We start from the raw sequence: 16,008 nt of genomic DNA, 5'->3' as shown, positions 1-16,008 counted from the left end.
ACGTTCCCAAATTGTTTCTTGCATCTCAGTTTCAAGTTCGGATAACTCAATAAGTTTGAAGTCTCGGTGTGTAGTCAACTGTAATTTCTTTCTGGGACATTCTAGCAAGTAAATCATGAGAATTATGTCGTGGACAGACATGCTAATTGCAGATATTTGCGAGATACGAATTGCTGTTTTGGGGTATTTCGTTGCAAATATATGTATGATAGTGTGGCTATTGTCCATATTATGGGTAGGAACAAGCTGAAGTAGCGATACGTTTGAACAAGAAAGCATCCGCTTAAATTGAACACTGAAAGGAATATTGTATAGAAATTTTTTTGCTAATGTCACCAACCATATTTATGGGCCCTTATGCCGATTAGAGACTTCTAACAGCAGTCTCCAAGCAGGCGCATCCACCTAGTTCAGAAGGTTTGTAGAAGATATATATTAGGCTTTTCTCTTCAGGGATTTGATTTTTATAAAAATATATTCCATTTGTTTACCTTTATTGTTGCTGGATTTCTCAATATTGTTCCTCGAAAGGAACACCGTCTTCCCTCCAGGCATTCCCGAAGCACCTGTGCAACGGTTGCGTATTGATCAAACCTATTGGTAACAAATCTAGCAGCCCGCCTCTGAATTGCTTCGATATCTCCCTTTACTCTGACCTGGTGGCGATAACAAACACTCCAGCAGTACTCAAGAATGGGTCGCACTGGTGTTCTGTAGGCGGTCTCCTTTACAGATGAACCACACTTTTTTAAAATTCTCCCAATACACTGAATTCTCCCAATAAAATAAGGTCGACTATTCTCCTGCCCAACTGCAATCCTTACATACTCGTTGGAATTCATATTGCTTTACAAGGTTACGGTTAAATTTTTAGTCGACGTGACTCTGTCAAGCACCCTTTCAATAGTGATGTACTCGAACATTAAGGGATTGTTTTTCCTTCTCATCTGCACTAATTTTCATCCGTCTACACTTAGAGATAGCTGCCATTCATTACATTAACTAGAAATTTTATCAACAATAAGACCTCTTGTATCCTCCTAGTCACTCATCGACGACACCTTTACATACACCGCAGCATCATCAACAAACAGCCGCAAATTCTTGCTTACCTTGTCCGTCCGATCATTTTTGTATGTGGACAACAGTAGCGAACTTATAACACTTCCCTGGGGTGCTCCTGATAATAGCCTTGACTCTAATCAACACACCCTGTCGAGGACAACATCTTCGAGCTACTCGCATATCTGGAAACCTATTCCGTACGCTCGTAGCTTCGTTAACGGTCCACATTGAGGCGCCGTGTCAGACGCTTACCGTAAATCTAGGAACATGGAATCTTCATCCACGATTCGCAGGATCTGATGTAAAAAAAAAGAGCAAGCTGAATTTTGTACGAGTGATACTCTTTAAAGCTGTAGAGAGAAGCTTTTCGTTTCAAGGAAATTTATTGTGTTCGAACTGATAAAATGTTCAAGAAATCTGCAGAAGTCCAAAGTTATGGCTTATTTCTCCAGCTAAGCAATGACCGTAAGACAACGGAAGAGATTTTTAACACAGGAGACAAAATTATGATTGAAAAATATCAAGGACTCCTCCTTTGTTTCCCAGAATCCATATCATACTCCAGAGCAAGAATAGCAAAAAGCAGCTCTCAGTTTAGCCATTTCATTTACCTTCTGCCGGTAAAATTAGTTTTCTTTAACAAAAAAAAAGAGGAAACTGATTATTGGGAACTTCTTTTAGAGACTTGAAGTCTTGCTTTCGCCAGATGAGACGCCGTGGTCCAGTGGAGAGTTGTCTGCAGCACAGACACAGAAGATACAGCTGCTTAGCACCCGATCTGTAAGAACCTGTCCGAAGTATGAAGCCAGAGGCCTAAACAGACGCAACACGGACTCCCCTACACCTCTAGTTTATATCTGGCCAGGGACTGGCCGGCTATGGACCAAAACGTTAGGTGGAGTGAAAGTAGACTCTTATGAAGGACCTATTCAAAGATAGACGTGACAAAAGGACACGTCCACAGGTGTTAGTATATATGTACCGAGCGAGGTGGCGTAGTGGTTCCTACACTGCACTGGACTCTCATTCGCTTGGACGACGGTTCATATCCGCGCCGGCCATCCACACTGAGGTTCTCCGTGACTCTCATAAACTTTCCCTACTCTTGAAACTAACCGATGTTCTCCGACTCTCTTGACTTCGCTGTCGACGGGACCCTGAAGCCATAAAATTTCTTTCTTCCTTCCGTCCAGATACTTGCAAGTATCCTTCCACAAGAAAAGACCAAACTAAAAAAACTAAACTCCTTCCGTACAGACCGTGGAAGGCCCAACGGTACCGACAGGCCGCCGTGTCATCCTCAGCCCATCGGCGCCAATAGATGCAGATATGGAGGGGTATGTCGTCATCACACCTCTCTTCCGGCGGTGTCAGTTTACGAGACCGGTAAGAAAAGACCCCCCTATGATAAAAACATTTTTGGCGAGCGTATATGTACTTCTTTAACCATGGTAAATAAAAGCGGTACGCAGCAATTATGAAGGTAGTTGTAAAATAATTCTTTTGACAAGAAGAAGAAGCATTCCTGGCTGATGGGATGGATGGACACACCCATAGAAGTATTTCATAGTGCTGGGAGAGGGAGCTACCTAGTGTTGCACATCACTGCGAGAGTCCAGTGTAGACGCTTCACGGTAGAGACTTGGATGCTAGCCTTGAGGAGACAGATCGGAAGTCGCTAACGTCTTTGCTTCCTTAAGTCACTGCGTCTAACGCTGGAGATCTGCCACAGCTTTGGCAGCCAGCAAACAGGTCACCGCCATCGCTGCCTGCATCCTTATTGTATGCTGCCTGTCAATGTGCTTTACCCTTTATCATGAGCGCACAGCTCCAGAAAGTTCCCATTGCCAACGTTTTGTATAAACCACCTGATAATGAGACTCACAAATGCTCTTCCGTTATAGTCAGCCCGCCAAAGTTCATGTTGTCTCTGGGAACTAGTCGGTACTAAGAAAACATGTTAACGATGCTAAGAGGTTTTCGTCAATGTGTTAGGCGTATTAATGTTTTACCATTTTAATCAAATTGAAGGAAAAATATCAGTTTTTGTCAACAATGATTTGTAAAGGACAACCAAAGTTAACAGCCGTGATCAAAATACATTTTCTGGAAACAAATGTTTGTGACGTAATCTGCTTACTTCCCGATAGCTGGCACACTTAATCCGTTTGTTTATTATTACGAGAGAGATTCAGAAATGATCTACACTTTTCGTCCTGCAGTGTATTTAGAAAAAATGGTGATCCTACATGTACGTTATTCTTCAAGGTATTCTCCTTTCTTTTCAATTCCCTTGATCCAGCGATCCGCAGCCTTTCTTATTACTGCACATCTGGGGAGAATCGTCGACCTCGTAAATTACCCTTGAACCACTCAGACAAGTGAAAGTTGGAGCCAGCGAGCTGTGAGCTGCAGATAAGGTGTTCCAGCAGCTCAAAACCCAATTTCTTTATGCTTTCAACGGTGTGATGAGCCGAGTGCGGTCGTACATTGTCAATCAACAGCAACACTTTTTATTTATTAATTTTGACAACTGACTTCGACGTTTGGTGCGAATTGCTGCATTTAGCTTTTTTCCAATAATTCACTGTAACTCTCTTTGCCATGCTCTCTTCCAGAATGATCTCATTTGCGTCCCAAAAAATTGTTGGCATAAAGTTTCCTGCCGATGGCTTCTTGTGTCTCTACTTCATATTCTGGCTCATAGTGATGAAAAGACGTTTCATCGCTGGGGACTACCCGCGTCAAAAATTAGTCGCCTTCCCAGTTGAAACAATAGAGCAAGCCTTGGCAGCAGATAAAAAAATGAAGTGAGCGTATGGCATCATTGGGCAGGAGGCCCCATCCGCGGAAGGTCGGCCGCCAAGTGCAAGTCTTATTGCAGTCAGCCCGACATTGGCCGACTTCATGAGGATGACATGATGATGAGAACAGCACAACACCCAGTCCCCGAGCGGAGAAAATCTCCAACCCGGCCTGGAATCGAATGGCTCTGAGCACAATGGGACTTAGCATCTGAGGTCATCAGTCCCCTAGAACTTAGAACTACTTAAACCTAACTAATCCAAGGACATCACACACATCCATGCTCGAGGCAGGATTCAAACCTGCGACCGTAGCGGTCGCGCGGCTCCAGACTGAAGCGCCTAGAACCGCTCGGCCATACCAGCTGGCCGGGGAATCGAACCCGGGCCCGCTTGCATCAGAGGCGAGCTCGTTATAACCCAGCTAAGCAGGCGGGCCCTTAGTAGCAGATATCAACGAGTCTGAGTTCTTCAATAAGCTGTGTCAGTACCTATAGCGCAGAAACTTTATCAAAGTCAAGTTCACCGTGGACGAACTGATAGGCTGAACTATGACTGACGTCCAATCAAGACGCTACAAAAGCGATGGTATCTCGCTCTTCTGCTTAAACCATTTCTTCAGTTGCTGAAACTTTTCGACTATGATGAACGTTGGCGTGTGCTCCACTCCCTTTTCGTGTGTCACACCGTCTGGCCACTTTCAACATCTCCATCCACAGATAAACATTTTCACATGGAACTACACTGAACCCGTATTGTGCTGAAAGTCTACAATGAATCTTTCCGGCCATAGAAATGGAATCACCGGTCGTTGATCCTCCTTGGCGCAAACTGCTGGCGGAGCGGACATATTGACGCTGTCACTGACAGGACGCAGCTGAAGTGGTAGGGGTACATGTCCACAGTGGTACCAGCTGTAAGAGCGTATGCGCAGACGGTAGTCCAAGAATTTTAACTCCACAAGTGTACGCCGGCGCTAATCTGGCCCTAGAGATTTTTATTTATTACTACGCGTGGGCCACCTCACATACACAACCAGCTACCAGCAAAGTGAATCTAATATTGAGTGAGACCTAGCAGAAGACTGATGTTTGGAGAAGTGAGGCACTATTGTCTAATTAATGTGACGGAAATATTTTTTAAAGGGTCACTGTGACCCTGGAGGACATATTCTGTAACTACTTTTTCGTTGAGTGTGAAATACATTAATGCGAAAACGGCACGAAGAAATGACTTTTTACTAATGGAAGTACTGTTAGAATAGTTCAATCGTAAAACTGACGTTAAGTGACTTTCCTTTCCAGCAGCAGTTATGGACAAGGCCAAAACTAATCAGTCTGCCGACAGCTATGAAGAAAATACAGCCGTCCACGAATAGAATGGTCATTGTTGCAACACAACTCTCCCTAACAGAAGATTCTGGCCAGCTGCCGGTAACATTGTAGTCCATACTCTAAGAGTCTGAAACTAATGAATGAATGGATTTGTGGATAATTGAGAAGATATCAAAATATTTGTATAATATGTACATTTCATTACATGAATAGCATCTTCATCTAATAGAACGGCAAATAAAATCTTTGGATCCAAATCACTTTCAAGTTCAATCACTGAAAACTTACATGCCGATGTTTTCTTTGTCTCGAATTTTAGATGCATGCATGCTAATGTTGATTGAAAAAGAATGTGACAAAGGTGAAATAAAATGCGTTTAGTATACGAGAATCCAGTTTCATTAGAAAATGTTCAATATTCAACCAATTTCTAAAGCATGTAATTGAGGTTCACAGTGACCTGGTGTACAGGTCGTGTAACAATTTTAGAGATGTACACTATTAGGTTTAAGTGTGTGATATGAAGAAAGTATAATAATTTTTTACTCGTCCTCATAGCTTGCAGATGCTATACACAAGTGCAATTACACAATATGAATAAATGTAACCTTGATTGATCAAAAAATTGGTGCCCGTGGTTGGTCCAGCAATTTCTATAACGTACTGCTCAGGTCCTTGGGCCCGACCAGCGTACGCACGAACGCTGCCGGCCTGCTGTCGGGGGTGACGGTGCTGCTGGACCCCCAGCTGGAGGACTATCAGGCGGCCACCTTCTCCTTCTACGGCTTCCAGGTGCTGGTGCACTCGCCGGTCGAGTTCCCCGACGTCATCGCCAGGGGACACATCGTGAAGCCCGCGTCGGAGGCGTTCCTCCAGGTACTGGGCTTGGCCCGTAGACACCTTAAAGCGGCCGCACACGTCACTGCAAGCCTGACAAGGATGCTTCTGCAAGTATGCTTGAGCAAGCATGCTCAAATTCCTCGCACCTCAACACAGTTCCAGCATGCTTGCACAAGCATTAACTTCTTTGTCAGATAATGGCGAGTTTTGCCAGTCTTTTGGCCTGTGTTAAAAAAAAAAAAAGAGGGAGGGGGCGGGGGGGGGGGGGGGAGGGGGCAGAGGACGTGAAATGAGATGGAGAAAAGAGTGTTTAAAGAAACTAAAACATCATTCCCATATTAACTATTCACGTTATATATGCTAAGGAAACTGTCTCACAGTATTGTTGGTTTTCTTCTCTCTTTCTCCATGTAATATTGTATTCTTTAACTTGACCTGCATTGCAGTACAATCTCTGTAGAGAACGCAATTTAACAGCGCCAAATAAAAACTACATCAGATCAAATCACTTACAGATGCTTGCACATGCCTCCATATTCTTGGCACACCAGCGTCAACGATTACACCACCACTCATAATCGAAATTCGATCAACAATCAAGATGTTTGTACACTTCTGATGCCTGCGAAAATTTATCCTACACACCCTCAAGCACACTTGGACAAGCAGCCTTGTCAAGCATGCAATTACGTGTGTGGCTGTCTTTTGGAAGCACTCACTTAATAGCGAATGACTCCTGTTGAGCTACTGCAAAACATATGCACTGACAAACGTTCTTCGAAATGGACACTCGTGAAAGGAAATGTGGCTCGTTGGAGATGATATTGTCACAGACATTTGTTAGAATTTTTTGAATGTATGTAATCCCATTTCACATTACTGTTGTGCCATAGAACCGTTATCAGAACATGCACTGAATGTACCTTATGAGCGTCTTGATTAGTCACAGCTCACGTTATTAATGATTCGTGAATATAAAAACGTGTAGAATCGCCTTCACCGAACGCAGGTAAACTGTTAAAGTTAAAACAGGCCACAAAAAGAAAGGAGAGCAGAAAAAGGAAAAAGCTTTGGGGGGCTTTTTTGGAATCTAATAATTTATTTTTTTATGTTGAAGACGCATGATTAACATAAAGAATTCTATCTTATGCATCAATTTACGATTCTTGAAAACTGAACTTTGTACAGAACTTTACAGTATGCTTCAAAGTTGAAATTCTGCATTTTGTATGAGCTACAAGACTAACATAACGCTCTAACCATGATTTAAATACGTAATCTATTGCACTATTTTCAGAGATAAGAGAGAATTTAGTCCACAAAAATAAGAAAACAGCCTTACTTAAGACTTAACATATAAAATTCAAGGGAAAACACCAAATCCAACCATTTTGTTCACTTTCGGGAACAAGTCAATGGTGCCGCTGCCGTCTGAATGAAAAACTTCTTGTGTCACATGTTCTTTTGTGTTGTGCAGGACTATTACGTTGCAGCAATCAAAAATAGTTGGCCGTCATGGATGCACTCCACCGACCCTGATACCTACTTTCCGTTTCTTTAATGGCTTGGTGAACCTCTCCCTGTGTTCTTCACTCACTGCCCCGAGGTTTTGTGGAAACTTGTCTGAATATGAGTGAAGGAAATGTACTTCCAGACTGATGTTGCATCCTAAGACTTTATATTTTTGCACCTTGTTATTCACGTGTTCACTTAGTTTAAATCTTTCTTATCTTACGAGAACTTAGGAGCCACTTCTTTCAAACCAATCCAAGCTCCTTTTTCTTGAAGAGTCATGCATTCTTCACAATTTCATATTTACTTAGTTCAATCATTTGCGGCCCTACAAAATAGACCCTCTTTGACATTGCCTCTGACAACGCAGGAAACTTGTTGTTTACGTATTCAAAACGATTGCCATTTTCATCCAGTTCCTTTGTAAAGTGCTTCATCAGTCACAATTTAATATGCATTGGTGGTAGTAGAATATTCTGTGCTGTGACTAATCGAGTGGCTCACAAGGTACAATCAATGCATTTAGTTTTATTACACTTTCCCTAACGATGTTCTTCGATCCTAGAATCAATGTTTTTCTTTGAGGCCATCTCGTGTTGTCGAATGATTCTTTCTATCTGGGCTGTTCCATTCACAAATATAACATGTGTACTTGGTATAACACTGCTGTTGTCTTAAGAACACATACAAAATCTTTAAATCACCGCAGATAATCCATTGATGTTTACTCTAATTTAGATTTTTAAGTACGAGGTCCAGATCCTCGTGTGTCCCCTTGAGATGGACAGAGTGACCGACTGGGACTGAGGCTAGAAAGTTGCGGCTTTGTAGCAACACGCCTTTTAAACTTGAAGAGCCTGCAGTAATCTGTCCTGTGTTCTGGTCCTAACTTGTTGATGAGGTTTGGAAGTCAAATACTAAAAATCTTCCTGTCTAAAATACTTTTCCAAGTGTTTCTCTCTGTCTCTGTAAGATGTTGCACTTGTTTCTGGAGCTAGTAACTTCTTTTCTTTCACCCATGAAGCTAAAAGTTCTGAAGTATCGTGTGGGACATTTAAACCGTTTAGCTCATGCTGTATGGAATGCTGGGGCATGTCTTGAACACCAGCCAATCAGAATCTTCAGAAAGCTCATCTGATGTACAACATCATTCGGTATACAGTAGCTGAACGTTCTTAGGAGCGATGCATGCAGGAACATCAGGACTGTGTGGGACAGGTCCTCAGGCAGACTCCAAATAAGAGCAAATCATTCCTGTTTTTTTTTTGTTTTTTAACTATTGAAGCCATTTGCTTTACAAGATCAGAAGTGATATTCAGCCAGGCGGTTCTTTGGTGAACGCTACATCATTGTAACTCTAATACATCGGACTTTAATTTTTCCTTTCACCAGTTTCTTAACTCCAAAACACAAACGCTACACACTCTGTGACGGCCCCATAATTTATCTTGATGCCCCAGTTTCACTGAAAAACAAGCATATTTAGACTTTTAACAAATGACACTATGTTCTGTCTCTGTGTGGCGATCACAAAATGTCCACGAATGTAGTAAAATATATCAGGCTTGTTCAGACACTTTCTCCTCTGTTAGAGTACAGCTCAACAAATAAACCAAAAAAAAAGAAAATAGCGCGTTGGTCCAACTCTGGCCTTATTCAGGCAGTTATTCGGCTTGGTACTGATTGATAGAGTAGTTGGATGTCCTCTTCATGGATATCGTGCCAAATTCCGTCCTATTGGTGTGTTAGATCGTCAAAATTCCGAGCTAGTTGGAAGGCCACTGCCCATAAGTCTCCAAAAGTTCTCAGCTGGATAGAGTTCCGGCGGCCTTGGTGGCCAATGTAGAGTTTGGAATGTTCGAAGACAAGCAGTAGAAATTCTCGTCTTGGGCGGGAGAACTAAATGTAAACACAGGACGACAAAACGAGGTGCAGAATGTCGTCGACGTACCGCTGTGCTGTAAGAATGCAATACATGACAACCAAACAGGTTCTGCTACGAGCAGAAGTGGCACCGCAGACCATCACTCCTGTCGGGCCGTATGGCGGGCAACAGTCAGGGTGGTATCACACCAGCGTCCAGGGCTTCTCCAGACACGTCTTCGCAGGTCATCGGGGCTCAGTCAGAAGCGGGACTCAAGACAAGTCTACTCCGTCTATGAGAGTCCAGGCCGTAAGTGCCCGACACTACTACAAACGGCCTTGTCGGTTTGCAGAGGTCAACGGCAGTCGGCGCAAGAAGCGCCGTGAGCTCAGCCCCGTTTCTGTGAGTCGCCTGTTGATGATCTTTGTGGACACTGAAGCACCAGTTGTATGTCGAATCGACGATAATAAAGAATCCGGGGCCCTTAATGTCTCTCTGACGACTGAGTAAGCAATTGATTATCATTTCAGCGCAACTGCACAACAAAGGTAGCAACAACGCCATCCGCATTCTGTATATTGGAAAGGATTATCCAGCACATTTGTAATCCAAAAACTGCATTTGAATGTTGGCTGTTTATGAGAAACGTCTACGAGCATGTTTTGTAATTCAACGACAGAATACAGGCCTAAAAATACTGAGTTGCATTATTCTGCGTTATTGCTGCTCGCATTGGACGGGATCCAATGTCGGACATGCGAATAAGAAATCGATGGGTTCAGGAGGGCCATACTCAACGGCATACAGGATCTGAACGGCCCCCTGTGAGAAGCAAGATGATTGTGTGGCCGCTCCCGCCGAGGTTCGAGTCCTCCCTCGGGCATAGGTGTGTGTGCTGTTCTTAGCATAAGTTTAAGTAGTGTGTAAGTCAAGAGACCGATGAGCTCAGACGTTTGGCCCCTTAGCAATTCACACACGTTTGAACATTTGAGAACCAAGAAAAATTTTTTACTTGGCCATGTGTATGGAACAGCCATATCACAGATCTTGAGGTAGGAGCAGAGATTTATTTATTTTAATTATTCATTCTTCAAATAAATAAATAAACGCCCACACGGACAGTTTGACGATGTTTGTAGCACCATAGAATGTCAGTATAACGACCATCATTGCCGCTTCCTTCGACGTGGCAGTAGAGTGGCACGCCGAGAATGATGGTCCCAACGATTACGTAGGACACAAGAGTTTCAACACGTTATCTTCCCAATGAACTTATCCTCAAATGGAGGCTCCCAGGACCGGCCGCGGTGGCTGTGCGGTTCTAGGCGCTGCAGTCCGGAACCGCGGGACTGCTACGGTCGCAGGTTCGAATCCTGCCTCGGGCATGGATGTGTGTGATGTCCTTAGGTTAGTTAGGTTTAAGTAGTTCTAAGTTCTAGGGGACTGATGACCTAAGATGTTAAGTCCCATAGTGCTCAGAGCCATTTGAACCATTTTTGAGGCTTCTAGGAGAATGAAAGTTGCCAGATTTCATTCATTACCTTCATTATCCTCGTACAGACATACAATCTGGCATGATAGTATCCGATGCCATTGGGCTCTAGATTGTATGGCTGCTAACCTGGAAATCAGCAGTTACATTTCTGACATTATAAGGACAGTGATTTTGCCCTATCTTCGAGGTTGTAGTGTCTCCTTTACTCGGGGTTCTGCCGTGAAAATATAAAATAGAAAATCTGATTGGATTTTGAATTTTGGTGGTTTCAGTTACGGATAAGGCGGACTTTGTATTATTGATTGAGATAGTGCTGTAATTTGACCGTGCATGGCAGACCGGGTCGGCAACACTACAAAAAGCGACTGTACGGAAATAGCATCAGAAACTAGTGGAAATTTACCTTATAATCTTGTTAGAAACGCAGTACTAATTACAATATAGTCTTCATGGCTGTCATCCTAATTCCCTTGTAGGACGACCCGCCTTTCACTTTTCTCCGTCTGTTGAAAACTTCTTCAAGTTGTCACTGTCATGATCAATTCACAAAATTTGGCGATAACCACCTCGAATCACTATTGAAACAACCTCGCTTTGTATGAGTAATATAATTTTAATTTCCACCCAAAAGCATATTTAACACAGCGCGGAATAATACACGTCTTTCGTATCAAGACAAGAGAGAGAGAGTAATCCATTAGCTGTTAAAAACAAAACCTATGCCGAAGTAAAAAAAAAAAAAAAAAAAAAAAAAAATTATAAAAATCGGTCGCTGGCACAGCGTTCCTCTGCGTGCGCGATCGTGAATTATATCTTTGTATTGGCGGAGGCGCGGTAGTCAAAGTACCATTACAATGCCTCCTATACTGACACGCTCCGCAAGCGAGCGTGGCAGTATAGAAAGTTTACGTACATACATATATATGAGAAAATAAGAAATTTACATATTACAAAAAAATATTTCTGAGCACAATGCTCTTTGCATATCAGTCATCGTATACAGTCTTTTTGGTGTGTATTTTCTTTAGGAGTCGTAACATTAATGTCTTTGAACTGCGGCTTATTATCGTTGCTTAGCACAGCGTTTGAATTCAGTTCACATGATTCGTGTTTACAATGGAATTAATTCGAACAATAAATGTTTCTAGTATATTGCTCCAGTGTCTTTAAACGTAGTATCGGCTTCTGAGTGTGTGTGTACTGCCTGGCTCTCTTGAGTGTGACTTGAAGAAAATCCAAAGTTTGTTCATTGTGTCAACACGAAATTGGGGTCTAGTGTAGCAGGGGATACAACCCGTCGGCTTTGAACAATGACGTCACAAGTCGCCAGAGAGCATGTATTACAAAGATGAAAGAGCTGAGGAGAATGTTGAGAAACAAAGGAATGCGAGAGAAACTTTATTTCACCTAAGTAAGGGCCAGTAGTATTTTCACGTTAACGATATCGCGTGTTTGTATCTTAGTATTTCTCCGCAAAATACAATGGAAAGAAATGAATGAAATTACTAGCAAAGAATACATCACGTTACATGTATGTCAGTTGTATCTCGAAAGTCTTTCGAACTGTATTTCTTAAGTGCAGTACGGGATACAAGTTCAGCGTAGTCGATTTCTTAGTTTCAACTAGCATTGGTGTCTTGTTGTTCACTTGAACTATGTATCCCCTGCTTCACTAAACCGCAAATGAAACCCGATACAAATTAAAAGCTCATTCGAAGTGTGTTGCTTAAGTATAGTCCGGAATACGAGTTTGTCGTAAGGCGATTTCTTCGTTTTCACTAGCATTACTGTCCTGTTCTTCACCTGAACGATGTATCCTCCGCTTCAGTAAACCCTAAGTGGAACATGGGATACAAATTGTAGATGTGCTGTTTATTTCGTCTCCGCTATTAGTAACATAAAGTAGTATCAGTTTATTCTATCTCGTGAGATTTTTTTTTAAAAGCCAAAAAACGCTTATCAGCTACTGAAGCATCTGTATCTTAGGATCAGTTTATTCTATCTCGTGAGATTTTTTTTTAAAGCCAAAAAACACTTTGCAGCTACTGAAGCATCTGTATCTAATATCAAGCGATCGCTTTTAGATTCACGTTCAATTATTTTAATGATAGCGCTTATTAGAGCACAGAACTGCTTTATTATTTATGCCTCGAAGTGAAGACATTACTATCTATGACTAAGGAATGACGTCATTGTTCAGAGCCGACGGGTTGTATCCCCTGCTACACTAGACCCCACCTCACTGCCTACGACAGGTGATGAGCTTGTCCTTTACACCAACCTGAAGACCTGCCGGCTTCCACTACACCATACACTTCAAGGCATATTGACAATACGTAAATATTTCTTGACCAGTGTTCCATCACGTTGGTTTCTTCTTTGCATTTTCAGTTCCATTTATATGAATCATGTGCTACATGCACAAGTCCTTCGCAGTTCATTAACATCTCCTTAAAATACATTTCTTGATATAATAAGTACATAAATATACAAATATTCACAATTAATCATTACATGAGATATTTACATTGTTGTCATATAGTACATATACAGAATTAAATTGAAAATATAGTAAATTTTTACGTTACATTCAATATCATTGTGCTGAAATGTGAATTACATTACATTCAGATTGAAATATACATTTTATTTATTTTATTTGTTAGCTCATTCTTTTTCCTTTCTTTCCTTTTTTTGTTCCTTTCCTTTTCGTTACACTTGCAACATTTTAAGATAATTGTGGCAACTCGCTAGAATATTCAACTTAAAATTCTTCTTGCCTCCTGGAATAAAATTTACACATATTTCAAGCTTCAAGACAGCCCTCTGTAGGAGGATAGGTTCATGGAATGGTTGCTAACTACTTCATAAATACTAGTAAAGTTATCTCCTACAGTGGACTACACAAAATAAAATATGATAGAGAAAATACACGTTTACTTAATATAATGTAAAATTTCTTATACCTAATACCGTTTCTGAGTGTGGTGTCTCCACTATTGCTGTTTCTAAGAGTGATACCCCTCTATTACTGTTTCTAAGAGTGGTGCCCCTCTAAATATATTAGGATCCTACAAGTATGTACATCAGTGTGGTATATATATATATATATATATAGTTCGAGTCAATCATGTTCCTACAAAATTTGTGTAGTTCATCTCCTTCCTTTCATGAGTATCAAGCAATATAAATAAATGTTTTACTTAATAAATAAATAAACCTTCTTAGATAATTGCTGCTGCATTCCATGCTGTATATCCATTCTGTATTTACCTTGTGGTACCTGTAAAATTCTATTCATAGATAAATATGTGTGTATGTCTCTCCATACTGTCAGATAATCACAAATTATATAATGTCAAATATTTCATCAACATGTATAAATTTTTCTGAGGGATGGATGAGAGTATGAGCCGCAACAGAGGACTGACGTTTTGTTTTCTCCTATCTATTTAATGGTGCATTAGTTCAGTACAGTAGATAAGCTTTAATAATGCCATTAGAGGACTGCTAAATATGTTCTCTTAAATAATTCTCCCAATTTGAAGTGTCAAGCCTACATAACTCCAAAAATTTCATTACAAGTTCCCATTAGATTAGTGTTAAAGTGTTATAGATTTAAATCTTCTGGTATATTTTCAACAGTGGCTGCTGTAAATAATTCTTTCCACATAAATCTATACTTTCACCTTTAGTTATAAGAATATATAAGACATCACATAAGTTATTATCTCAGGCATACCAATCTTTCAATAAATAATACTCTTTCCACTACTTTCATTCTGTGTTCCATGAGTACATGTGATATAGCGTTCAATATATTCTCAATTACTCATAATATTCTCACCTATCCATTATTCATTCTTCACGAAATAACATAGTTATTCCTCAGCATTTTTACATATATTTTCCTCTTATTCATCATCATTTACTTTTTTACTTCAGCAATAATAATACCCTTTTCTCATCTTATATTCCATTTACCTCCCTCCATATTACTGTTTATCTTCTTATTAAACTAAAATTACATTCGCTCATCTCATTCATTCACTCACATCGCTCATATCATCATGCCTCCTAAAGAAAATATTTCTGTTCAGTTCTCTGCCTCCTCTAATGTGTTTATGCCTCCTCTAATGTGTATATGCCTCAATAGCAACTCCTCTTATAACCAAATATCTAATTAGCTATTGGATGGTTCACATTGCTTTTTAGACTTACCTGCATTCATTAGATTGTAAGTATCTGTATAACTTCAATGTAGGCTCATCATAACTGTATATCATATTAATTATCTTCTTCTCATTAGCTAACATTTTACTGTATGTATTTTTTCGAATGTCTGTGTGGATCTAGACCTCTGGGTTTATGTCTTAATGGATATTCTAATGAATAACAGCCAGGGTGTGGAATATTTGCAATTCGGTATGGTCCAAAATATAAGACCTGCCATTTCCTGTTTAAATGTTTCAGTTTTGTGGGTTTAGGAAATGTTCTTAGTAAAACTAAATCGTCAACTTGAAATGTTTGTGCTTTCCTGACACCTCTGTCATATTTCTGCTTTCTTTCCTTAGCTTTGTCACATAATGTTGTGTAAGCTTGTCTTACCTTTTCTTCTAAACTAACAGGATTTGTTGTTGCTGTAAATTTAGGTAGAGGGTCTGTCCATTCATTTCTTTCTGTTTCATCCATAATTAATTCGGTTGGTGCGTGTCCAGTAGAAATGTGAGTTAAATTGTTCACTATTTGTTCAAATGGTGCTAGGTATGCTACCCATTTTGTGTGCTTCTCTGGTGTGTGTGTTCTCGTAAACTGTCCAAATTCTCGAAATGTTCTTTCTACCAGGTTTCCTGCCACGTGAAATCTTGAAATTAAAATATGTTTAACATTCTGTTCTTCAATAAAAGTCTTCCATTTTAAACTGGTAAAATACGCTGCATTATCTGTGATCATAACTTCAGGTTTTCCTATTCTTACAAAATAATCTGTTAATAGACGTCTGGTAATAGCAGTGGTAGAAACTGAACGTAAAGCATATAATTTTAAATACTTTGTGAAAACATCTAACACAGCAAGGATGTATTTCATTCCTCC

At 40.6% G+C, this 16,008-nt stretch overlaps 1 protein-coding gene across 1 annotated transcript in view; it reads left to right on the top strand.

Moving 5' to 3' along the window:
• The window catches only part of LOC126448373 (sodium channel protein Nach-like), a 117,658-nt gene that overhangs the window by 65,463 nt on the left and 36,187 nt on the right, over nt 1-16,008 (top strand). Inside the window, exon 5 of the mRNA XM_050090996.1 lies at nt 5,893-6,079. Coding sequence (XP_049946953.1) covers nt 5,893-6,079 — 187 coding nt within the window. The remainder of the gene's footprint in view (nt 1-5,892; nt 6,080-16,008) is intronic.

This window comes from Schistocerca serialis, chromosome 1 (assembly GCF_023864345.2).
Source record: "Schistocerca serialis cubense isolate TAMUIC-IGC-003099 chromosome 1, iqSchSeri2.2, whole genome shotgun sequence".
In the NCBI taxonomy this organism is placed as follows: Eukaryota; Metazoa; Arthropoda; class Insecta; order Orthoptera; family Acrididae; genus Schistocerca; species Schistocerca serialis.
Note: the sequence above shows the minus strand (reverse complement) of the source record. Positions and strands in the feature narration are given on the sequence as shown.